General features: G+C 44.3%; 1 protein-coding gene across 4 annotated transcripts in view; it reads left to right on the top strand.

The window, feature by feature from the left end:
- The window catches only part of ARHGAP25 (Rho GTPase activating protein 25), an 81,771-nt gene that overhangs the window by 20,930 nt on the left and 33,697 nt on the right, over positions 1-27,144 (top strand). For all 4 annotated transcript variants that reach the window (XM_036435578.2, XM_036435580.2, XM_036435577.2 and 1 more), the window contains exons 2-3: positions 18,385-18,584; positions 23,279-23,366. In XM_036435578.2, the coding sequence (XP_036291471.1) occupies positions 18,385-18,584; positions 23,279-23,366 (288 nt within the window). The remainder of the gene's footprint in view (positions 1-18,384; positions 18,585-23,278; positions 23,367-27,144) is intronic.

The raw sequence follows: 27,144 nt of genomic DNA on the forward strand, positions 1-27,144 counted from the left end.
TTTTGAAACACCTTCCCCGGTATTAAAAGGAAGAGATGTTTTCAGGGGCTGCTCTTCAGTCTGGGTTTGGCCTCCTTCCAATTCTCTTAGTTGGTCTGAAGTCAGCCATATCATAGTCGGGACAATAAAATAATGCTAGGATAGAGGAGAGAGGGCAAGGGTGGCATTGAAGGAGAAAAAAAGGATTCATCCCTGAGCACACTACATAAATATTATGAATTCTTTCCTAAGTGTGCCCACGACAGTTTGTTATAAGACATATCAATTATTTTATTGGATGAACCTCTATGTTTTTTGAAAAAATATATTTTATTGATTTTTTACAGAGAGGAAGGGAGAGAGATAGAGAGCCAGAAACGTCAATGAGAGAGAAACATAGACCAGCTGCCTCTTGCACACCCCCTACCAGAGATGTGCCCGCAACCAACGTACATGCCCTTGACCGGCATCGAACCTGGGACCTTTCAGTCCGCAGACCGACACTCTATCACTGAGCCAAACTGGTTGCGGCTGAACCTCTATTTAGTGAACGTTTGGAGTTTAGTGAAATTATGCCCTTAAAAAGAAAAACAACACACCCAAACATGGCAAGTAGTTTTCACAGGGAAAAAGTCTCTTATGCTATAAGATGTGCCAGGTCAGAAGTCCTCGAAAATGGGAGTGAATCCTGGGTGTCACAGCGTCAGTCACAAAATCCTGGTTCGTGGTTCCCTTCTCCCACTTCCTGTTTGTCTGTCTGAGCTTCCTGCTTCTTCAGCTTCTGCATCCAGGACTTTAATGTTTAGTTCATCCTTCAAGTGACTGTTAGCTGAAAGCAAACACGCTGGTAAAGAAAAAAGGAAGGAGAATGGCGTTCTTCTAGTTCTTCCATCGGCAACCAGAGAGTTGGTGTAGAGGCTGCAAGAACCGTCAAGGCATATGAGGGCCAGGCCTGTGTCTGACCACAAAAGCCCAAGTCAGACAGAGGCACTTTAGTTGCTCACAGATGCACGCAGACTAAATCCTAACATTTTTGTGAGAACCTTGGGTGATAAAAGGGAACCTCCCAAGCCATCTCCCTGGTCCCCTGCCCCCCTCTCCAGACAGCTGATAATGTTTGACAGCTTAGAAGAGGAGGCAGGATGTCAGAGGCAGAATCACAGGGGAAGTTCTGTCTTCGGCAAAGCCTCGCCCACGTACTGCAAAACGTTGCCTGAAATGAACAGAAACACCGGCAAACAACCTATTTTTATGACAAGGTAAATTCTCAATTATTCCCACAAGTCAGCAGTTCTAAGCATGACATTGGTGTTGATGTTCTTCTATTTTTGGTTCCTAAATGTTAGAATGATTTCTTTTGTCAAACCATCAAAACTTTCAACAGCATTGCAAAATGTCCCAGGGATGGAAATTTTCACACATTCCAAGGTTCTCAATTATATGACATGGTAGAAATGTCAGATATTTTTTGCTGTGTCATTTTTTATTTCTTTGAAGTGTTGCACCTGTATTTCATTTTCCTTGCACTGCAAAATGCCAAACACTTGAGCTGCTTCCTAAGAACTTATGGTTCTTCTAATTTTCCATAGTTGAATTTTCAGGGATGTAGAGTACTCTCTCAATTCCCTCCTGCTGGTTAGAGACACATGCTTTACCAAGAATACTTTAAGGAAGTATTCTTGATAATTCGTTTTCTGATATAAATCATTGTTGAACTTTATCAAATGTAAGTTCTCAATCGTTTCAAAGTATATGGCTTTTTAGTTCTTTTACCTATTGATTAATAAATCACTTAATGGTTTTCCTAATATGAAACTATCCTTGCATCCCAGGAGTATTCTAGACACTTGAGATACACGAGTGACAAAACAGGGGCAAATCTCAAATTTCAGGTGGTGTATGGTCCATATAAAATGACTTAGGAATTATTCCTTACTTTTCTATGCAGGCTGTTCAGATCCTCACTGCTTCTACTGTGGTTCCTTTGTGTATGTGGCAGCTAAATATATATAGTTCCTGATCTTTCTTATTATTGCTTTATTGTGGTGTAATTTAAATACCATAGATTATTTTGTTTTATGTGTACAATTCAATGATTTTTATTAAATTTATAACATACAGCATTAGTACAATGTGGTGTCTTTGTTGTTAATCCTCATCCAAGGATATTGTTTCCATTGGTTTTTAGAGAGAGTAGAAGGGAGGAAGGAAGGGAATGGTGAGAGAGAGAGAAAAAGAGAGAGAGAGAGAGAGAGAGAGAGAGAAAGAGAAAGGGAGAGAGAGAGATATCTCAACTGGCTACCTCCTGCATGCACCCCAACCATGACCAGGGATTGAATCTGCAACCTAGGTACGTGCCCTTACCAGGAATTGAACCTGAGACCATTTGGTCTGCAGGCTGGCTCTACCTACGAGAAACACCATTCCAGGGCAGTCCAGTGCATCTTTAAAACACCTTTACCACTCCGGACGGAAGGTTGCCTCCTGCCATTTTCAGTCAGTCCTTGCTCTGACCCTCAGCCCCAGGCAACCACTCACTTGCTTTCCATCTCTAGTGGGTATTTTTTATACATGGGCTCATAATACATTGTCTTTTGCATTCAGCTTCCTTCTCTTAGCATAACGTTTTTGAGGTTCGCCATGTGCAGCATGTGTTAGCACTTCATTCCTGTTTATTTTGGGGTGGCACTGCACAGCCTGGCTATCTCGCGTTGTTTTACCATCCGCCAGCTGATGGAGCCCGGACTGTTTCCAGTTTGACCATTAAGAGTACTGCTGCTGGGGATATTTGCATGGAAGTTTTGTGGGCGTCCGCCTCACTTCCCATGGATGTGGAATGGCTGGGTGGCCTGGGAAGCTTATGGGTAATGATTTAAGAAGCGTCCAGTTTAGAGAAAGAAGCTCCTTCTCTGTTCAGGGAGCTTCTTTTTCTCCTATTTCCTACACTCATCAGTGCAGGGCCTCAGTTTAGGGCCACCATTGATTTCTCTGGCAGGACTGTGGGCACCTGGGGTATGCTGCCACATGCCCCAGCCAGGCCCCTGTTCTGTGAGCATCTGCCCCCTGCCTCCAGCAATGATGCTCTTTTCTGAATGTTGGTGCAGATTCTTTCTGGAAAATTGGAGCCCTCCCTGTTCCCTATATATACTGAATTGTGGGATGGTTAGCTTTTCTGTCAGGTCAATGCCCACCGTCCGACATCTCACAGAAATCCTCCCAAAAGATAGCACACAGAGAGCATCCTTCCTTACTTTTACTTTCATTTCCCATTTTTCTTTCATTATCACTGAAGCAACGCTTTGGTTATTACAATGGAACTTTGGAAATGGAACTGTTACCCCATGAGGTCAAACTGCATGGAATTCTAAGTGGTTCTTCCTTCTTGAGCACTCCTAGAGTAACCCCCTTCATGCTCCCTCGGCATTCCTGTGGCCCTTTCTTCTTAGCCCCAAAGAACATGATCGGGCTTTGAGGTTTCTGGGGTGTCTTGGCTGACAGTTCCAAGCTGTACTGGTCCTTTCCTTCCCAGAGTGCTTTTTTCTTTATATTCTTTCCCAAATAGTGAACCCCTCACTGCTGCTCTTTCACCTGCTGCATACAGTACTGGTATAATAGAAACTGTGAGTAAGCAAATAACATAAGAATTGGGGGGCTGAGCTGAAACTGGTTTGGCTCAATGGATAGAGTGTTGGCTTGGGGACTGAAAGGTCCCAGGTTCAATTCCGGTCAAGGGCATGTATTGTACCTTGGTTGCGGGCATATCACCTGTAGGGGGTGTGCAAGAGGCAGCTGATTGATGACTCTCTCATCGATGTTTTTAACTCTCTATCCCTCTTTCTTCATCTCTGTACAAAATCAATAAAATATATTTAAAAAGAAGAATTGGGGGGCTGAGAAGGGTCTTAGCAAGCATCTTCGTCAACAACCTCGTTTTATATATGTATAAACCTTGTTAACAAGAATAATAAGCAAATCTATACCTACTTTACATGACACAAGGGACACACATATTGTCTCTTACTGGTGCAATGTCCCATCTGGCACAGAAGGTGATGTGCCCAAGGTGACAGAGCTAGCTCCCGAAATGTTCAATTTCAAGATGTTTGGAATTTGCTTTGGTTTAGATTCTGTAAATCCTTCCTAACATTGGGACAGATTCCTCTCAGTGATTTCATCTTTCTTGACCCACTTTAAGTCTTCAAATGTATAGATTGGGAAACTCAGCCTTCAGGTCATTGAAGAGAAAACTGACAAAGAGCATTTATAAATAACTTTTTTTAAAAGAATGAAAAATTACAGCAAATAGAAGACACAAAAATTAGCTATAATCCAACATCTCTGGAAAATTCCATTCTTATGTGAACCTTGCCATTTTTGTTTTTCTGTGCTACACCTCATGGGTATCTATGCTTTTCCTATGTCACAATATGTGTGTAGAACATATTTTTTTTTTAACAAAATGTACTTACCATATATATATACTGTTATGGAAGAAGTAATTTTTAACTTTACTCACAAATTCAATGTATTCCCATGTCCTGGAAGCCAATAAAGCATTTACTGTAAGGCAACTTAGTATTTTACTTTGTAGATATAGCATAGTTCATTCAAACGAATCTGTGTTATTGGACATTTAGTTGTATACATTTTTTTTAACTGCAGTGAATACACTTGTAAATAAACTTAATATGTATATATTATTGCTTTTGCTAAATTATTAGAAGACCTCCTTGATTAAAAGGGCATGGATGCATTTGCCCTTTTGATATGTAAAGTCTTTTTTAGAGTTGGAGAGATCTATCCAGAAGGTGGTGGCTCTGTGGTATTTGGGAGTTAAGGTATTACCCCAGAACAAATAGGCCACACAGCCTATTGAGCTGTCAATCCTTGAGTAATAGTTACAGTGACTTTTGTCTTCCTGCTTCCCACCCTGCGTTTTTAAGGGGACTGCAAAGGGGATCTTCTTTAACTTAATATTAAAATTCACAAACACTCTAACCAGAAACTTATCAAACCATCTTGTTTGATCAAAATCACCCAGAGTATGTATTTTGCAAAATCAACTTTTCTTAATCAATGAAAGAAATGCATCTCTAGAGGCATATGTTTTTGGTGTAGAAATGGAGTCCTGAATCAGTTGGCAAATTAAGTTTGATGCACTGCACCTACAGTAGGATTACTACACAAAGCAGTTGGCTGAGAGATGTTTTGTAGGTCAATAAAAAAAATTTAGAGTTGAATATGCATTCAAGATGGTTTATTTCTATCCTGTTATTTTACAAATGAGGAAATGAAGGCTCAAAAAGGCCCAGAAAATTGCACATCTGGCTTATGTCTGAGCTAGAACTTGAACCTGGGTCTCTTGATGTCTAATCAGATACACCTCCCACTGCACCATACTGCCTGCCCCTCTCCACAGGGCCCGGGGAGCTATCAAGTGTCGATGATCCTGATACACTGATAGACTGTGGACTATCAGTTCCTCCAACTTTTGCCACTGCAAACACTGATAACCAGTCACTCCATTCTTCTAGTGAGCTTGTACTAGGCCCCACCTGTCCCAGACATTACTCCCAGTCAAAAGGAATTGTCATGTGAGACAAAGCCTTCCCTGCAAGCACTCTTCAAAGTGGGGCTGTCCACTCCTCTTTCTCATACACACACACACACACACACACACACACACACACCATCAACATCACTAAGTGAGGAAAAGTTGGCTTTACAGGAAATACTATCCATAACTGGAAACATCAGAAGTCCCTCGGTTCTTCCCCTTCATTAACTGATAAAATGACAGTGCAGGGGAAATGGATGGGCAGGGTCTGTTCCGGAGCGAATGCGTACGTGTGTGGTACAGCATCTGCATAGTATCATTCTGCTGGGCTCTGAGAAGTCACTAACAGGTCTGGAAATGTGGGCCTGGGAAAACGAGCAAGTTGAAGTTCAGGGTGATAGCTGATGTGTGAAAAAAACAAAACAAAAACCTACTAGAATCTTGAAAAAGAGTGTTTTTATTATATACATATTTCAAACCACAACACAGAGAATAAGTATACTGAACCTCCATGTATATCTATTACTGAAATTCAATAATTATCACGGTTTTGTCACATGTGCTTTATCTATCCTTTTCCTTTTATTTTGTTTCTTTGCTGAGATGTTTTTAAGCAAATTCCAGGCACTATGTTTTTATTCCTTATGCTTAAGTATACATCTTTAAAAATAGGAACATTTAATTTTTTAAGTAGTTATTGGTGGAGAGACCTCCAGGTCTCCACTAGTTGCTAGTGGGAGTGGGCTCTTTGCGATATCCCCATAAAGGAATTTTTTTTGAGATTCGCAAGGGAAGATGACATATCGTAGGAAGCGTTATTTCTGTGGAATCAGCCCCCAAAGTTTCCATGGACCCATTTCCCTCAGGCCCACCATAGAAGCTCCCATTTTGCTTTCCGTAGAGCTAAAATCAAAGTCAGTGTCCAGAGTCTCTGTACTATGTTAGGGCATAATCCAATCCAGCATCAGGCTAGTTTAGTGTGTGTTTCCTGCTGCTGTCCATCAGTCCATTGCATATGGGGTCTGAAGGGTCACATGGCTATGGAGGAAACATGGGCAAAAGCAGGAAGCAGAAGCAAAAAACCCCAAAGGAACCAGAGAGCCAAGAGCCAAGTTACAGGAGAGCTCCTTTGAGGGATTTTGTAGTCGCAAATTTTCATGGGTTTGCAATGGCCTTGCCTAATCTAGCCAATCCATGGTTCTCCAGGCTTGATTGATAGGCAAGTATCTTACCTACGTCATCTGGAATCACTGTGCATATGCCCATTTTCCCCTTTAACCTGCAGGGAATGGGCTGGTGGTTTCTTGGTCAAGCTGCCCAAATGACACGCTTAGAATCTCTGACCTCCTCTTTGCTCCTTTCCTATTATATATTAATAACTGCCTCATTACAGTGATATCACAGCGGCATTGCCTGATCACACTTACCAAAACTAATTAGTAATTTATTGGTAACTATTCTCTATCCATAATCTAATTGTCTTCATATTTAATAGAATATTTTTATCAGGTTGTAGACTAAGAGAATTATATTATGACTTGAAAGCCAGGCCCATCCCACAGCAATAATTGTTTCTGGTTCACATTCTTAGTAGAATGACAAAGTTAAAGATCACAATTTCTGAAAACCAGTGGAGGCCCCAAGAGAGACATAATCAAGGCTGAGTGCTTGATCATTGGTACTAGTCCTTGAGCACCACCAGGGCTAAATTGCTGCTATGGCTGCTGGGGCCACAGAATTCATTTGACTCTGCTAAATACGAATACTTTAAGTACAAATATTAATGACTGAGCAAAACCTCTGACCTAGAACAAATGACTGGCGTTGACAATGAAAAGGTCAGTACCTCTCATGCCCTCTCGCTTTAGCACATCATGTTGCTGCTGAGCACAGCGTCCCATAGTCTTGCGTGACGCCAAGGCCTTCCTTACACAGCTGTCTGGGAAGGCTGTTAGCTTGGTACACAGTTAAACAGCCATATCGTCCACAACAATTGCCAAATCTCCACTTCTCCTTGTGCTGAGGAATAGGCAGCCCCAGCAGTGCTTAGGAGGAAGCAGTCACAATTCTGTAAGCTTCTTGTGATTATATTCGGCTTCCTGTTATGCAAAAATAGGCAGAGGGGGCCGTGAAGTGTTGCAACTGATAGAGCCATACACCCACAAGAAGCAACTGCGCTGGAAATTCCTGCGAAACACACAGCACACCGGAGGGGTGGTCCTGCAAGATAGCCAGTCAAACGAATTTGTGAGAGTGCAAAAGACTTTGCAAGCCTAAGAAGAAACAGAAAACCAATTCTCTCTCTCCCTTCCTCCCTGTCTTCTCTCTCTCTCTCTCTCTCTCTCTCTCTCTCTCTCTCTCTCTCTCTCTCTCTCTCTCTCCTCTTTCTCTCCCCTTCCTATTGCTACTGATGCCACAATTTTGCCTCTTCCTGCAAAAGACATGGCCATGTATGCTAAGTCCCTTTCCAAAGCAGAATTTGCTCTTTTGGGTTGAAATGCTCGCTTGTGAAACAGTGAAGGACATTTCTACAAGCGATAGGACATGAGGAAATTAAACCTGCTCAATTCCTGTAAATGCTAGCAGGCAGCCAGAGAACAACTTTTAGATTTTTTTTATTTATTAACGAGGATATGTAAATTTATCTCCCCTGTGATTGTGCTGAAAACCCTGTGTGATTGAATGGCAGGTGCACACACAGGGCAAGCCCCTTTGCTGTCCTCAGTCACAGCTTGCTGCCTTTGACACCGGGTAGAGTTCTCCCTATACCAAAGTTGAAAATGAAACTTAGAATTAAAAAAAAAAAAATCTAGGAGGGTAATTGCAAGATAAATTCATCCTGAACTCTGCATGCCAGGTTTTGAAAGTAGAAAGATGATAAAAGTTCCTCACCCTCCTGAATGAGGGGGTGATTCATCCTGGAGGGCAAATGGCTTTGGAGAGGGGGGAAAGGGGATCAAGAAAGCAAGACTGGAGTTTCTGAAGTTAGAAGACTTAATTTTCTCCTATGTGGGCCATCTTTCCTGTATGATGATAATTGGACAGATTGAGTGTCTGCATGTGTGTGGTGTATGGGGGATGGAGCATGTAGGGACTGTGTGTGCTCCCGTGTGTGCACCCGTGTGTGTGTGTGTCTGTGTGTGTGTGTGTGTGTGTGTGTGTGTGTGTGTGTGTGCATGCACGCAGGATGTAGGCAACGGTGTAGGAACCCCTGTTTATCAGGGAGGCAGTGATGTGTCTGCTACTTCACGCGTCCCCCAGCAGCTCCCTTCTCAGCTGGGGTGGGGCGTGGGCTGTGAGCTGGCTGTGAGTGCTGGGCCCGCCTCAGGTTAGTTCCATGTTCCTCCCTCCCACGCCTGGACCACATTGGGCTTTGGTCAGAATCCTTAAATCTCTTCAAATGAGCTTGGGCAGAGGGCTGGTAAGACCCAGCAGGACTGCCTAATATGTCTATTTCCTGTTGGGGTGTCAGCTCAGCCTAGCGATGCACTTGAGGTTTCAGTGCCATTGTGTGGTCACTTTTTGTTCCAAGGCCAGCTGAGCTTTGAAGACCACACATTGAATGGAAAAAAAAATAACACAAATTTGTTTATGCTTAATATTAAGGCAAAATGGGTGGAGGCTGAGGCAGGTGCCTCACGTGATGGTTTAGGAAGAATGGCTTTGTTCTCTTCCCATTTGAAGAGGGGGTGCCATCTCTCCTTCACGTCACTCTCCTGGCCGGCCCTGTGAATTGTTAACCACCGATTTTCAATGCCAATGCCTCTCCCCATCACAAGAATGCATGCTTCTCCAGGGGCTGCGTGGATACTGGGCTTTGAAATCAGATTTCCAGTCATGTAACTGGGCCAGATCACCTCACTTCTCTGAGCTTCAGTTGCTCATTGGTAACATGGGGATGACAATACAGTGCTTACCACAAAGCATTTGAGTGAGCATTACATGAAACTAGGCTTATAACATGTTTGTAGTAAACATATCACTATTGATGTGGATTGTTATTACATCGGGAATGACATCTTCTACTGGCCACCTTGCTGAGGGGGCAATTGTCTAGAAATCCCACAAGTAGGTAAACTGGCCAATAGTTGTGGCCAATATAAAATGCCTGATAGTGGCTCCCATTTCATTCTAAAATGTTCACCTGATTCACTCAGCAAATATGTACTGGGCACCTTCAATTGGACAGATGCCCTTCTAGGAGGTGTGGTTACATTGGTGAAGAAAAATACAGAAAAACCCCGGCCACTGGGAACCTACTTGCTGATGGTTGAGCTTCCATTCTACACTTTCGTCAGTGGTACTCTTTTCTCGTTCTGATTTTACCAGATAAACTAGATGCTTACCTCTCTCAACACTTTGTAATCCATGAATTGGTTGCTAATCCCACTTTTTTTTTTTTTTTTACAAGGCAAGTATGACATCATGAAATGGGCTGCAATTGAGGCAGCCATGGCAACGGGGAGTGACGGACTGCATTTTTATGTGCCAGATGTACAGTGCATGTTTGAAACCCCACAAGTCTTGAGTTTACAAATTTAGATGATTTCCTTTATGTTTTAAACCATGCCCTCCCTGTGCATAAGAAGTGCCCCAAAAATGTTTCTGATTGACTAGGGATAAGAAAGATGAGTTTCTTTGTTAAAGGAAACCTGTGCTATATATCTTTTATTTGAACATTATTTTCCCTCTGTATAATATGCCCACACATGTTTTCTGTCTTGTATCTGAGTTTGTCTACATAGTCTCAAGTTAAAAATGCTTTCATCACCTGGCTGGTGTTGCTCAGTGGTTGAGTTTCGGCCCATGCAGCAAGAGTCACAGGTATGATTTCTGGTCAGGGCACATGCCTGGGTTGTGGGCTCAATCCCCAGTGCAGTGCATGCAGAAGGCAGCAGGTCGATGGTGATATTTCTCTCTCATTGATGTTTCTCTCCCTCTCCCTTCCTCACTCTCTAAAATAAATAAAAACATATATTTAAAAAAAAATGCTTCCCTCAATGCTCAAGTCCTCTGTGCTCATCTCTTTTGGTTTCAGAATATCTATTGTGTTACTTTTCCGATCTGAGGTTTTCTTTTGTTTTCTTTTCTCTTTTTTTTGTTGTCCTTTTCTTTGAGAGCCAATACTATTTCTGTTTTGCATAAGCTACAAGATGGGTTTTCTGGCATTTGCAACACTTAAGTCTTGGCTATCTATAGTGGAGTCTGTCTCCTCATCAGCCCCAGTGATTCCCCCACAAGAGGCTCTTTTCTGGGTTGTCCAGCATCACTGCCCAGGGCCTGAAACTGACAGGAGCTAGAAGCAGTCTGTCAGGCTGACCTTGACCCCATGACCACAGAGTTCAAAACCACAATGTCGGTCCTGCCTGGGCCGGGCTGCCTCCTCCCAGCTCTGATCCCTTGGTGCTGCGGGGCCCTTGGCCCATGACTCATTTATCCAGGTGTATCTGGTACTAGTAGCAGTCTCAGGGCTCACTGGGGAGCTCCCCTGGCAGGTGCCCGTTTCTGGGTTGTTCTGACATGGGCAGCCTGTCCCGTCCTGCTCGTTACAGGCATCTGCATGGCCATTACACTGGCATTTGGTGCACTTGACATCCAGGAGGAAGTAGCCGTGGAGGCAGCTCTCACCTTTGTCCCCAGAGCTGTTATTCTGGCAGTTTACACACACAGCCTCATCTTCACTGGGACCCAGTTTTCAATCTCCTCTGGATCCAGGGAGTACTTCTCTGGCTCCCTCTCAGCCATTTCAAGCGTCTTCCTAGAGACACAGACGTGGCTGTTGCCACGACAAGGTGTGGCAGGGCCGGCAGGTCTTGCTTCCCAAGGCAGAACCCACGAAGAGCAAGAGGTACTGCTCACAGTGGCTGCCCTTGGTGTGATTGGGGCAGAGCAGGCAGTGGTTGTGGTCCCCATGCCAGCACACTCGCTGTGACAGTTGCAGCGACACTCCATGGAGCAGTTGCATCCAACAAAGCCCAAGTGGCAGTGGCAGTCAGATCTGAGATTTTCATGTCACTCAAATCTCCTGGCTTTTGTTTGCACCTCTTTCTCCCTAACCTCTTTCTTCAGTCCTCAGGCAGGCGCTCTATCCATTGAGCTAAACTGGCCTCCTTAACCTCTTTCTTAATCTATGGGCTTTACCTTTAGAACTCTGGGAAGTCTAAAGCCCTCAGTCCACCCTCACATCTCATCATGGCCAGAGCCAGGCTCCCTACCTGTTCATACCCACCTTGTTTTCTGGCTTCCTTCCCTGCTTCCATGAGCAGGCCTCCTCTGTCTATAAGCTATTCGGGGGCAGGGCTGTGTCTGGTTGATCTTATGTCCCAGAACCCGACACAGTTCCTGATCCGTGCCAAGTGCTTGGCCAATGTGCATCACATGAGTGGATAGAGAAGGCTACCTTATCTGAGCCACTCAAACTGCAACCTCACAAATTCTTTGCCTCCCAATCTTCCTTGTTCAGACAGTTGCTGAGGTCTGGTGGTTGTGACCTCACAGCTATCTCTCTTACTCTTTCCTTTCCTATTGCCACCATCCTAATTCAGGTCTCTGGATTTGCAACTGAAATATTGTACAATGTCCAGCTAGTCTTCTCTTTTGCCTCCTCTCTCTCTCTCTCTCTCTCTCTCTCTCTCTCTCTCTCTCTCTCTCTCCCTTCTTAATCCCTTCACTCTTTCATTTCTTCTTACTTTTCTCTCATTTAGTATAAAATTGAGCCTATATATATATATATATATATATATATATATATATGGCTAATATGCAAAGTGTCTCCTCAGAAGTTCAACCAGGAAACTAAGAGTTTGATTGCTTGCTATAATGTGTGATGGGCATATGTCTCAATTAAGAAGGAATGGAGTCCAAGAAGTAACAGTCTGGCTAGGCTGAGAAGGCTTCTCATAGGAGGTGTGGCCTGAACTAAATCTTAAAGGATGAATGAGAGCTTTCCAAAAGATAAAATTAGGGGTGATGGGCATTATATTTCAGCAAGGGGAATAGCATTTTGTCATGGATGAAGTATGGGATGGTATGCAGGAAGAGCAAGGAATGCAGTCAGAAAACCACAAAGGACTCTGAGCCCCATGGTAGAAAGTTCAGCCTCCATCTTTTAGGAAAAAGATGTTGGAGGGTCATCAGAGGCTTTTAGGCCAGAGAATAACATGGCCATATTTGTGTTTTAGTAGGACCATGTCATAAATGATGTCATCAATGGGCTAGAGGTGGGTCTGGTAGGAGGAGACAGGTCAGAGAACTATTATAGAAATACAGTGAGAGGACAGATGGCCAAAAAAGCCAGGTCAGGGTAGTGGGGAAGGTGGGATCAGAAAAAAAGAGTTTTTGATTCTGATGTCTCTAGGAATGGGGTAGCTTTCTGGTTTGGTTGGTTGGTTGAAAGAGGACACTCACAGCACATCATAGAGACAAGTGGAGGGAAAGCAGGTTTGGGTGTATTTGTTTGGGGGGTAGGGGAATGGTAGGAGGTGAGGAGCGGGGGAGGTGGTAAGTTCAGCTAGCAACATGGTGTCCTTTAGATCCCCACAAAATTTCCTGCAGGCAGTTGGATAGATTAGGTTTTCAGTTCAGGAGAGGGTTTCTGGGGATATACCATATAAATTCTACTCCCTTTTCAAATTTATTTAAACACTAGGGGCCCAGTGCACAAATTCCTGCACCTTGAAAGGAATGGTGGGCTGCAAGGCTGTGGTGGGCACAGCAGTGGATCTCGGCCCATCCTTCGTGCCCCCACATGGCCCCTCCTGCTGCAGCCCCTGGTTCCCCGTCTTCCGGACACCCCGCTTGTACTGCTGCCATGGCCCAACCCCACTCCCACCTGCTGACAGTGCAAAGTGATTGGGGCCGGCACCATCAGCAGGTACTAGTGGCGGCTGCTGACTCAAACACCCCTCAGGAGCAGGGGGGAGGTGGAGAAGCCCTTATGGGTGATCGAGGCCGACAGCCGCCACTTGCACCTACTGATGGCACCTAAAGATTGGGGCCTGCGCCAGGCGCCAGCAGTGTGTGTGAGTGCTGGGCAGGACTGCAGCATGCAGGAGCAAAGAATTTTCAGTCACCACCAGAGGCTTGCCCCAATGACAGTGACCAGTGCCCTGCTCACCTGCTCCATCATCCCGCCACACCTGATCCCCACCTTGTTCCGTACTCTGTCCCCGATGCCTATGCCTGCCATGTTCCGAGTGTGCCCCCTGATTGTCAGTGCTCATCATAGTGACACTGGTTGTTCAGTTGTTTGGTTGTTCCAGTCTATTTGCATATTAGCCATATATATATAGTTCCTAGCCTAATGTACTGCTTATACCAACATACTGAGGAAACACCTTTAGTAGTTCCTCCGGCTTTGGATGAACTGTTCCATCTCACCTACAATTTTGGAGCCTACTAAAATAGAATCTAAACTGAGGCAAAATTGAGAGAAGAAAGAAGAAATATCTCAAAAAAGAAGAAGATTTTGTGATTGATTATTTTGGGGGATTAGAAGTCAAGAGATGGGAATATAAAGAAAGGAAGTGGTAACGCTTCCCAAGCTGACCTCGCCATCTATACTTCCTTCTTTAATTTTCTCTTGCTCCAACTTCAGGCAAAAAAACAGCCAATTTTTGCAGAAACAACATTCCTGGGAATGTACACTTCTACTCCTCTCCCTTCCTTCCTTGTGCCCTCACTCATCCACACACTAAAATCCAGCACATGCAGTACAGTTACATAATTTGTCTATATTTTATCACAGGCCTCCCTTGCTAAGGTACACAAAATGGCTCCCTATTACCTTTTAGGTCAAGATTGAACTTCTCTGCCACCTGAAGCCACTTTTTCTCTGGGCCCTCCAGCTTGATGTCTCTACTTGATGAAATGCTGCCCAACCTTTGTGGCCTATTTTGTCCCGTGGTTAGTAATGATGACACTCAGATTCTGGGCAGTGCTGACCGATAGAACTTTCTGTGATGATGGACACACTGTCCATGTTGTCCACCACTCTAGCCAGGAGCCACAGGGGGCTACTGAGTGCTTGCAATGTGGCTGGGGTGACTGAGGAACTGAATTTAGTTTCTTAATTCATTTTCTTGTACATTGGCACTCATAGCAAGTGGCTGCTGTATTGAAAGCACAGGGTGAGGGGTTGTTCTTTCTCTCTCTACTCCAGTAGGGGTGAGTTGCTGACTTCATGAGGCCCTCATTTCCCCCTTGAACAGAGTGTTCTGTAAACGCTTAGCAAGTGCCTTTCCCCAGGCCTCCCTGGTCTGCCTGCAGCCCCCTCTCTAGCCCACAGCCTGGCTCAGAAATCCTTCCTGAAGGGCTGGGAGCACGCACACAGTGTGCAGGGACTGGCTCACAAGCGAAGCTTATCGCAGTTATTATTTTCATTATGACAAACAGCTCCATAAATAGTAACGGATTTCTTTGTTTATTTTATCCGGGAACAAGTCGCACCCACAAACAGAGACTGTTCAAAGGGACTAATAGGAAAGATTAGTCAAAATTATGTGAAACTCAAGGCCCAGTAGGTTTTCGTCCTTGATATTTAAATCATCTCATGATATGCCTGGCTGATCAGCAACGCTGAGGGCTGAGGTGGGAGATGACCCTGACACAGGACAGAAAGTTCCCCTACTTAGTCACTGGAGTCCTCTCCCCGCCCTTTTCTCTCCCACCACCCCTACCCATCATCTCCCCCAGTTTAGGCCCAATTTCAGGGTGGAGGTTTTCACTGAGCCATCCACACTCTAACTTGTTAACATATGACTCATGACCACAGTCACACCGCCCACGCTGGAGACTGCCATAGGCGCTGAAGAAACACGGTAGATGTATGGGTGAACAGCGTTGTATCTGGACTATAAAAGATGGCTAGCCAAGGCTTTGACAATATGCAGGCAGACAGGTGGCTGTCTACTTGTCACGAGGGCATTTACACCCCTCCTGGCTGGGTCTAAGAACACCAGATTCCCATACCTGCTCCTGCCTTTGCCAGGCCACTCTGCAATGCACAGATGCTTCCTGGGGTTTTGTTTGTTTGTTTTTGTGGTGGTTGTGTTTGCCACAACAGAGCGTAAACAATTTCTCAGAACGAACTATAGAATAATATCCCAGCAGCTGAGTTCTGTGTGGAGTTAATTCTCTTCAACCTGCAGAGTTTTTTTGGCTCCTGTGCCCCCATCCCACTTCTTCAGCGCTGTCGGAGCCCTTTAGGTTCTCCTGTCTCCTGTAGTGGTTCCAACGATTTCTGTGGATCTCTGGGGGTAGCCCATGAAGCTTGAGTCCTCATAATCACCAGGTGGTACCTGTCTGTTTTCTTCCTCTCTTGTGCTGGCTCCTCATGGTGACATGGATCATCCAGAAGCCAAGTGAAGACTCCAAATTATGCCCCTGCTAGGAGGGGGCCTCCCTCACCCCCGCTCCCAAGACTAATGTTGCTTCAGCTGCATAGTGACAAAAGTCATGCTGGGTTAGGCCACACAGAAGCTATTAAGGTGAAGAGAATCACACAGCATCTGCCACAATGCCCCAGTCTTCCCTGACTGTGTGTGTGTGTGTGTGTATGTATGTGTGTGGGAACCACTTTCCATTAGTCCCTACTATTTACTCTCTTTCAAGGTCAGATATGAGTTTTTGCAAGTTACAGTCTCAGAGCTAGAGAGCCACAGACCTATATGCAGTTCTTCCAATTCCCTCCTCCCCATTGTACTCCTGCTGAAACCCTCCCATGGTTCCTTCAGATGTATTATACAGCCTTAGCGTAAGGGACCAGCCCCGTGTCTGCTCTGTGGGTTACAGATGTAAGATCTGGAAGATGGCAGCTAACTAAGGAGTGAGAATCTGAGAATTTTAACGGGGGTTCCAGGACTCACAGATGCAAAGCCATGCTGCTCAATTGTCATCAAAATGTCAAATTACTTTTTACTATAATTGAGTATATGAGCTCATCTGCTGATGTCTGTCCAGAAGGAGGCTGTTGAATCAAGTATGTCTTGTCGCTTGTGTACAACATAGTATGACCTCTCTGGACCCTGGCAGGAAGTAAGGGGTGACTGTCAGCTGGCATGTGACAGGAACACAGACCCCTGATCAGACAGCAATACAGGATTAAAAGGCGACATGTCAATAGGATGATAACTGGGTACAGTTGTAATCAGTGGGAGAAAGATTCTCTAATGCCACACACAACTTTGCTAAAATATGCCATGAACATGAATAAAGCTCAAAAACCACAGGCCTAGAATGAGACAGAGAGGAAGGAATCAAAAGCAATGGGAAAAGTTGCCAATTCAGTGCATTAGGGATAGGAATGAAGGAAGAGAGAAAGCTGGATGATGGGGCGACTTTTTGAAATGAATGGGTAAGATTAGGGAGCTCTCAAAGCTGATCTCCATCCTTGAACTAGGAAGTAAAAGTCACCTGTTGATAAAAATGAGTAACATATGCTACCTTGAACTGGGAACTGTGCTAAGTGGTTTATATCTGTAAGCTTGTTTACTCTCTATAACAACCCCATAGCGTAGGGACTATTATTATCCTGTCTTAACCAGGGAGGATACTGAGGCACAGAGAAGCTGCAGAATGCACTCAGGGTGGAAGTGCCAGGAAAGGAAGCACTGGTCTCTAACCAGGTGGGAGGCAGCTAGGGGGTAGTAGGGTTGGCTTAGTTCAGTCGTGGCTGTTCTGGGAACCCACAAACGCTGAAGAAAAGCACCATAAGACGGAGACTTCCTCCAGCCTGGAGAGGAATGGAGACCCTGGGGACTGGCAAGGGTGGAACACAGTTCAAAGTCAAGGAGATGAGGAGCTCCAAGGCGGTTTCAAGGGCTCCATTAAACTGTCTGGGAAAGGAGGTAGGTGAGGCTCAGAGGACGTGCTGAAACGGGGCCTCCGGCTGGGTGATCCCCCCTCCCTGTGGAGGAAAGAGAAGGAGAGCTGTTCTGCATGGAGTTGCGGTGGAAATCTGGCCCTGTTCCAACGCCAGGCAGAGCTCTTATGTGAAAACAAAAGCCAGCCACACAATACGGTGGATTAGAGGGCTTGGATTCAAGTTCTGCTTTTGTGTTCTGCTGGCAGATCCATTTTCCTTCGGAACACTAGTGTGCTATCAGCCACAAGGGAGGGACAGCTGGACTGAACAGGTAGCAAGAGCGCAGCTCGGGGACGCCCTGGGTCCAGTAGAAGAGGCTGCGGACGCTCTCAGTGAGGAGGGGACAGGATGGCCCTCAGTGCCACTCATCAGGAACATTCAGGAGGTGCCAGCTTCTTGCATGCGGGCTGTGTGGACAGGACCTGGGTTTTTTTTTTTGGGGGGGGGTCTGGGTTTTGGAGGTTGGTTGGGGAAGGGCCCTATGGGACAATGAGACCAGAGCAAACACACCGGCTCCCCCTCGGTGAAGAATGCCCGGCAGCTTCCGGTGCCTCTGCAGCTGCAGGGGACTCACCCGGAGCCCTCAGAGCGAGGCATTATTTTCTCCTCTCTCTTGTCAGATATCGACTCCCACGCAGGAAAAAGGAAGCACCTTGTGTCAGATGCTGCGGCCACTTCCTCTTCAGAAGTCTCCAGCCAGTGTTTCGCTTTGCAGAATGAGGGGGCCGAGGCCAGCGGCCCGACTCTCCCCTCCTCCTCCTCGGGCTCCTGACGGCCGGCCTTGGCCTCGGCGGGAGCAGGCAGCTCTCTGGGTCACGGGGGATTTTCTCTGATACAGATCTGGACCTCTGAGCAGGACCTGGCTGGGGCCCCAGCCGCCTCTCCACCCCCTCGGGGGTTCCTCTCTCTCTCGCCTCTCCAGCCACCCTCTCTGCTCACTGCTCCATGTCCCTCAGCCAGCCTGCCTCTCTGCTCCTCTCCATAGCTCGGTCCAGGAGCGTGATGACCGGCGAGCAGATGGCAGCCTTCCACCCGTCGACCACCCCCAACCCGCTGGAGAGGCCCATCAAGATGGGCTGGCTGAAGAAGCAGCGGTCCATCGTGAAAAACTGGCAGCAGAGGTACTTCGTGCTGAGGGCGCAGCAGCTCTACTACTACAAGGACGAAGAGGACACGAAGCCTCAGGTACCGGCCGGGCTGTCTGTCCCCATCACCAGGGCTCCCCCCGTCTCCCCCAAGGCCTGCAGGAGGCGGGTGTGGAGCCTGCCCAGATCGCTATCAACTCCCCGGGGCCTTCGGACTGGGCCTGGACACACATCTAGTTGAGAGGAGGTTACTCTCTCCCTTTTCATCATTTCCTAGAAAAGTAACCTGAGTTGCAAAGCTGAGACAGGGTGAGACCCTCCTCCAGGAAAGCCCCAGGTGAATGCCATGGAACTTCCTAAAGGCAGGCTCTAGGTCAAGGCTGGCCACGGGGCCTTAATGGTAATGATGAGTATGGGGGCCCAGAGGGAGTGGATTTGGGGTCAAGAAAAATGGATCTGGGGGCTTTCATGTATTTTTTTTTTTTGGTCAATCGATATTTATCGAGCATCTGTTATATGCCAGAACACTGTTCTGGGTACTTGGAATAAACTGGTGAGCGTTGGAGGAAGGTGTTGCAATTTTTTTTTCATTTTTTTATTTTTTAAAAAGGATGGTCAGAATGATCTATGAAGAGAGTGACCTTTGAACAAGGACTAAGGAGGAGAGACAAGTAGTCAGGCACATCGCTGGCGGAAGAGCACTTTCGGAAAAGGGCTAGCCTGTGCAAAGGCCCTGAGGCCACGCACGTGTGAGACATAGCAAGGAGGGCAGTGTGGGTCAGCAGAGCTAAGGACTCAGAGAAGCAGAGGGGATGAGGTCAGAGAGGTAGCAGAGGGGGAAGGGTTGAGACACATATTGCAAAGGCCATTGTATGCCATAATGAGGACTGGAGTGTTTACACTGAGGGTGGTGGGGAGAAAGGGGACAGTCTTTGACTCACATTGTAAAAAGATGGCTGTCGATATAGTGTCCAAAAATAGATTCAGGGACAGAGGGAGGAGGCGCAAGGTGAGAGGTTATGATGTTTAGCATCTCAGGGGGAGTTGTGAGCTGGAGGGAAATGGGTCAGATGCCTGATATACTTTGAAAGCATAGCAAACAGGATCTCCCAATGGGGCTAGAGAGCTTTGATCCTAAATCTTGGGCCTAGATCTTTTCTCCCTGCATCGCTGATTCTTTGTGGCCATCATGCTGCCTGAGAGTGAAAGGGTGCTTTAGCAATTACCCTGGACCCCAGGAAAAAACTGTGTCTCAGGGCGAACAGGACACTGGTCACCCTATCTAGAGCTCATGTCTCTGGAAGTGGAAGGCAGACTTTAGAACAGTGATTCCTAACGTGGGGCACACTCCTCACAGGGGGAAAATTTGATTTAAAAAAAAATATATTTTATTGATTTTTTTACAGAGAGGAAGGGAGAGAGATAGAGAGCCAGAAACATCAATGAGGGAAAATCATCGACCAGCTGCCTCCTGCACACCCCCCCCCCACCCCACTGGGGATGTGCCCGCAACCAATGTACATGCCCCTGACCGGAATCAAACCCGGGACCCTTCAGTCTGCAGGCCGACGCTCTATCCACTGAGCCAAACTGGTCTTGGCGGAAAATTTGATTTTTAAGGGGGGTAATTTGAGAATGAGTTATTAACAGTGAATTTTTTGCATTTCTTGTGGTTCTAGGGGCTTCATATACAGTATATAAATATATATTGTGACATATTTATGCATTTTAGTATTTTGTTTTGAAACATTATTTGCTATTTTTTTATATCACTTCATATTATTATTACTTTTTAAAAAACAATTTCTCAGTGATTTCTTCCTCAGTACTTCAACTGTCCTTTCATTCTTTAATTTTTCTCTTTCATGGATGCCATGTTCTTTGGAAGCTTGTTCAGATCAAGCTGATAGCCTTTTAGGCTTCCTCTCCGTGAATAGGAGTTCAGTTTTTGAATAATAAGAATTATATGTCACACGGTGGGGGGCATCAGGATTTTAGAGATGCTTAGGTGGGGCATGGCAAAAAAAAAAGAAAAAGAAAAAAAAAGGTTGGGAAGCACTGTTCTAGAACCTTCCAGAACCAGAAAAAATGCCCCAAGAAGGGTGACGATATTGGGGGTTCTTGCTAGGGTATGTGAAGAAATGAGACAGTCATTTTGGTAATAAGAGTTCTCTTTAAGGACAGACTTAAGGATCCATGATGTGTCAGCAGCCCCTGGCTAACAAGGCCTTCCGCTGGAGGCTGTGATGTCTGTCACTGCACAGGCCACCAAAGGGCCAGAGACTCCCCTCCCCACCACCCCTTTCTTGCTCAGCGTCCTGGGCGTGGTGACCAGATTTCCTTCACTTTATGAACAAGCCAGTTCTATCAGATCCAAGTAATTACAGGCTCAGAGGGTGGTAACTGGTGGGTTGATAGCTGATGCTGGAAGTCTTCCCCTCAGCAGAGAGCCAGGGAGATGGCAACAATGTGTGGGCTTTCCCGAATGAGCGGAAAGGACAGCTCAGCGGGGTCTCCTGCCGGGAGGCGTGGAGGGGGGCAGGTATGCTCTCTCCAAGCCTGTGTTCTTTTCCTGGCTCTACTACCCTCTGACCATGTGCTTACTTAATTTTTCTGGACACCCTCCCTTTTTTTTGGCGGTAAAATTAGACAGTCCTACCTGGCCTGTATTTGTCATAGGATCAAATGATATGGAACACATGTAAGACAATTCTGTTTTGAAAAAGCATAAATGATGTCAAAGGGTGAAATAAATTAGTGAAGGTCCTAGCTTCTCTCCCTTACGTCAGGGTTATATTAGTCTGGGAAAATTAGGTAAAGCTGCTTCTAGGGTGATAAGTAGGGTTTATTTGTAGGAAATCTCATAATATATTTGGTCAATAGGTAGAGAGCAATAAATCAAATGAGAAAAACTATACTATCCTTAAGTTGATGGCTGAAAAAAAGCATGGGGTAAAATTAAATACTCATTTCAGATATAAAAAGTTTATTTTTAAAAAATATTTTTAGGAATACAGTGAATTTCTTAGAAAGAATATTTTACTTTACTTGAACATGTATATTTTGATTATAAAAGCTATAGGTGTACATAATGGGAAATTTGTAAGCTGTGGGAAAGCATAAGGTAGGAAATAAAAAAGATCCCATTAGCAAAAATAACTACCCAAATCCTCTCTCTCTCTCTCTCTCTCTCTCTCTCTCTCTCTCTCTCTATATATATATATATATATATATATATATATATATATATAGAAACTTGTCTATTCTAAACATAATAATATTATTTAGTTAAAATTTAACAATATGTTGTGAATATTGTCTATTATATAAATATTCTTCTACAATCTAATTTTTAATGGTGGTAAAATAATCTAATGTATGCACATTTTATAATTCATTTAATTAATTTCCTACTGGAAATTAGTTGAGAAGTTGGGCTGATGTTCCTATATTATTATTACAAACAAGAATTAAAAGGACATCCTTGTAGACTTTTAATATATCTATAATTACTTCATTAAGATAAAGAAAAATCTATTCAAAGAGTACTTTTATTATGCTACCATTTAACATTGTTGGGGGATTCACAGGCATTGCAAATACCTAAAATGAAATGACAGTTATAGGCATGAGCTAACTTCTTTGGAAAAAGTAATGGCATGGTTCCACACCATTCATTCTTCTGGATGGATTAAAGACTTAAATGTAAAAAAAAAATGAGCTAATAAAAATCCTAGAAGAAAATGTAGTTATCCTCATTATCTTTAAGAGGCAGATGTTTTATAAACATAGCGACTGAGACAGTATCAGAGAAAGCAAATTTAATTGCATAAATTAAAATGTCCATACCTTATATGAAAATCAACATAATAAAGTGAAAAGTCAAATAACAAGCATGAAAAATTATTTATGTAGATATAACAAACAAATATTTCTAATATTTAAAGTATTCTTTCAAGGCTATAAGAAACAACTCAATAGAAAAATGAGCAAATGACACAAGTGGATAATTTCTCCAAAAAATGCAATGGACAAAATGCATATAAAAAGTTCAATCTCATTAATAATTTAAAATCATGCAATGTAAACCAATGAGATACTACTGCTTCCTTATCAAATTGGCAAGGATTTATTTTTAAATCAAATTGCCAAAATTTTTTTAGTCATTTTAGTGTTGTAGGAAACAGGAATTCTTATGCATAGCTGGTGGAAATGACAGTCCATACAACCTTTCTGGAATATGCCTTTTAAAAATGCAAACCCTCCAGGGGCCTAGGAGTTCATGGGGCCAACTGAATGCTTGAAAATTGCCCAATTACCACTGTCATTCCCAGCAGTATGTTTATTTCTTTGCCATCCTGTTTCATGAAAGAATGATCAGGCATCAGTGTAAAACCAACCCCTAGGAAAGCCTGTTACTTAAGGCTCCTTATCCCCCGTGCCTGTGGTTCTGCCCTTCATGCCCCCTCATGCATCCCAGCAGGTAGCACGGTCCACCTGGCCTTCACAAAGACCTGATATTTGGTTTGGCCAGGAAATCAGGTCCTTGGAAAAGTGGGAAGAGGCAAGCGTTGGTGAAGATGCCCCCTCAGCTCATTCTCCTGTCAGGACCTTATCCTTAGCTTGTTCTCCGATAGCTACCATTTTATTTGATTGAGGCCTGAATAGCAGAAGGGCCTAGCTTTCCATGTTCTTCTCCATCCCATCGCTACCTTACCTGTCTTCCAACTTAAGGTTAGTTAATAGGTGATAAAATTGCTGCCCATCTTAAAGGCCTGACTTTTGATCTTGCAGGGTTGTATGTACCTACCTGGAAGTACAATCAAGGAGATTGCCACAAACCCAGAAGAAGCAGGGAAGTTTGTCTTTGAAGTCATTCCAGGTAAGTGACAAAAGGTGGGCCAGAGGTATATTACATTCTTATTTTCCTCTGGATCCTATAAGCCAAAGATATATCAACAGCTAATCAACCAGCCTACTCAGAATGCACAGTAGGCCCATAGCCAGTTCACTCAGTGGTTAGAGCATCAGCCAGCGGACTGAAGGTTTGTGGGTTCGATTCCTGTCAAGGGCATGTGGGTTGCAGGCTTAGTCCCTGGCCCTGATTGGGGTGCATGTGGGAGGCAACCAGTTGATGTATCTTTTTCACATTGATGATGCTCTCTCTTTTCCCTCTCCCTTCCATTCTCTGCAAAAAATAAATAAATAAATAAAAATAATAATAATGGAAAAATATCCTCCGGTGAAGATTAACAAACAAAAGAAGAATACATAGTAGTTCCGTATGTAGTCAAGGAACCATACCAGCTCATTAATTAGCAAGCAAACTAAGTGGGTGTGCATTCGGTTCAACTCTATGCATTTCCTGAGCCTGGACACTAGGCACTGAGACCCTGATCTGGAAAGTACATCATCCCGGCTCACTAAAGGAAGTTCAGTCTAGAAGGGGAGTGGGACATTAAAATTAAACTCTAAACTGAACAATGTGAAATTGCCATTTTGGCAGGTGGAAAGTGGTTGACAGTCAACCGTCTCTCCTGTGGTTCAAGAAATGACGGCTCCGACTTGCTGAGCACTTAGCTCGTGTCAGGTGCTGCCATTCACCTATTGAGCATGTTAGCAGCACACGGGAGGGTACTTTTCCTAATCAAGAGTCACTTTACCCTCCAGGAATGCATTTGGGACAAGGGGAGCTTGTCCTGCTTTGTCTCAGGGGGAGTTTGTGTTTGTGTGAAACCATCACACTTAAGCTGCTTCTCCCTGTCTCTTGCTCCTTTGCCAGCCCGGTCCCACCAGGAAATCCAGGTCTGCTGCTTAGGCCGAGCAGCCAGGAAGCTGCACCATGCTGACATAGCAGGGCATGCCACCTATCCCTTGAGCACCCCTCTCCTTAGCTCCCCCCTCACCACTCTCATGAGGCAGCTACATGTGTAAGAAACTTGGTGGAAAAGGCAGTGTAGCAGAGAAGTTAGATGTGTTCCATCTGGAGCCATCCTGCCCGGGTCCAAAACCTTTCCTGCTGTTTACTATTTGTGTAACTGTGATCAAGTTCTTTCATTACTCTCTGTCTCTGTTTCTTAATCTGCACAATGGGACCAATGATGATAATAGTGAGGATTAAATAAATATATATGAAACCCTTGGTACAGTGTCTGGTATACAGTTAATGCCATGTAAGTGTTTGATATTTGGCGAAGAACTAGAGGAAATTATAATGTAGAAGCGAATCCTAAAGTTGGCTATGACCATTCATATAAAACAAAGAAAAAATATTTCTTTTTATTTTATTATTATTTTTAAAATATATTTTTATTGATTTTTTACGGAGAGGAACAGAGAGGGATAAAGAGTTTGAAACATTGATAAGTTGCCTCTTGTACATCCCCCACTGGGGTTGTGCCCGCAACCAAGGTAGATGCCCTTGACTGGAATAGAACCTGAGACTTTCAGTTCGCAGGCCAATGCTCTATCCACTGAGCCAAACCGGTTATGGCAAATATTTCTTTTTAAATTCTGCTCTTTCCAGGGAGCCTCCTCATGGGTCCTCTCTTGCTTTTCTATCTGAAGGTCTATCCATCTCTCTTCCTCCTCAGAGGATGAGCTTTTTTAGCCTCTCCTCTCTGGGGAAACCCATCTCTTTCCCAGGATTTCCTCCCCAGCACCATTCATGGGTTGCCACCATCCATGGTCATATGTGTCCCAAAGCCTGAATTTTCAATTGAGGGTAGCTCTACTGAAAACTCTAATTGCAAACTCAATGTGGTCTTTTCACCGAAGTCCAGCACCCTCAAAGATTGCTGTGCTAGGGTAAAATGAAGATTTATTCTCTCATTTTCACTCACACATGCAGGCAGGCTGCTGGGGAAATTCTTAGAACACACACACAACCACACACACACACACACACACACACACACACACACTCATAAAGAAAAACAATTCTAAAGTATGGTAAGGTAGGAAACAATTTTCCTGAAGGTGCCATCTTTTCCAAGTCTCCTCCCAGATACAACCTTTTACGTTATAATGCAGAGAATTTTCAGTCCCTTTTTGTCATTCTCCCATGCAAGATGATTCTTGGGGGCCATTGCTGGCATAAGGAATGGCCTTGCTAACCAGGGCCAGGATTTCTTGTAGTTATGTTTTTCTTTACTTGGGACAGGCAAAAATTTAGGGCAAGCTTCCTTCTCCCTTCTTACCGCTCGCAGAAAAATATCTGGTCTCCAACCCAAAAAGAGTCCCCAGGGATAAGGGCGTTTCTTCCGGTGCATATGTTGCCTTTGATTTTCATATTATTAGATGTCATTCTCTTATTCAACAAATTTATTGAGCCACAAGTCTGGCACTATTATAGGAACTGGGAATCCAACAAAGAACAAAATAGCCTGCAAATAGCCTATATGGAAGGAGACTGACAAGAGAAACAAATGAGTAAATTGTATCGTTTTTATGGTGGGAAAGTGCTATGAAAAAAATTAAGCAAAGAAAGACAAAGTGCTGGTTGAAATAGGATGGCAGTGGTTGATTTGTCATTTTAAATGGAGCAGGAAAAGTAGGCATCATTGAGAAGGTGACTTTTGAGGAGTGATCTGAAGGACGTTAAGGAGTGAACCAAGTGCCCATCTGGAGGAAGAGCATTCCAGAAAGGGGAACAGTCAATGCAAAGTCTCTGAGCCTATTCACATGTTCAGGAAACATCAAAGAGACCAATGTGGTTACAGTGGAATGATGACAGGAAACAAGAGTAAGAGATTCAGTCAGGGGCGAACTCAGCTTTTACTGGCACTTACAGGCAATTATAAAAAGTTTAGTTTTTATGCTATACGAATGGGAAGGCATTGGGAAGTTTTGACCAAAGAAATGTCATGATCTGACTTATGTTTTGCCACTCTTTTGAGTTGAAAATAAAAAGAGACAAGGACAGAGCAGGGAGACCAGTGAAGAGGCTATTGCAATCATGCAAGTGAGAAATGAGCACAGTGAAAGGGTGAGAAATAATTATTTCTGGATACATTGTAAGGGTAGACGGGACTTTATTTGCTGATAGATTGGATATGGGAAAGAGAAGCAAAGGTTAACTGCAAGGTTTTTGCCTAAACAATTGGAAGAATGTATTTGCTGAGATTTGTGAAAATTGTTTTGGGAAGAGCAGGCTGTAGTTTTGGACATCTATAATAATAAAAGTGTAATATGCTAATTAGACCAAACATCCTTCCATCTTTTCAAAGCCAGGGCTGCGAGGGAAGCCTGGGTCCTGGGTGCCAGAGGGAAGTCAGTGCTGGCAGCCGGGACGGGGGTGGGGGAAGGAAAGCCTACTTTTGCGTGGTTTTCATGCATTGTGCCTCTGGTATTAAATAATTGCCTAGATGTTAATGATAAGGAAACTAATGTTCAGGATAACTTAGCTACTGCTGTGAGAGAGGTAAGAATAGGATGATAAGGGATTTAGAATAGGGACTCCCCACTTATTTTGAAGTGGGAAGAGATGATATTAAGAAATATCCCTGGAGAGGATGACATTTGAGCTACGTTTTTGAAAATGGGTAGGAGTTGCTCAGGCAGGGAAGAAAGGAAGGGAGGCTTCTTTCTGATAAGGAAATAGCCCAATATATGACACAGCGAACAAACTGTTTTAAGTCAAAGAAAGCAGGTTCCTGAGG

Source organism: Pipistrellus kuhlii, unplaced genomic scaffold (assembly GCF_014108245.1).
Source record: "Pipistrellus kuhlii isolate mPipKuh1 unplaced genomic scaffold, mPipKuh1.p scaffold_m20_p_13, whole genome shotgun sequence".
In the NCBI taxonomy this organism is placed as follows: Eukaryota; Metazoa; Chordata; class Mammalia; order Chiroptera; family Vespertilionidae; genus Pipistrellus; species Pipistrellus kuhlii.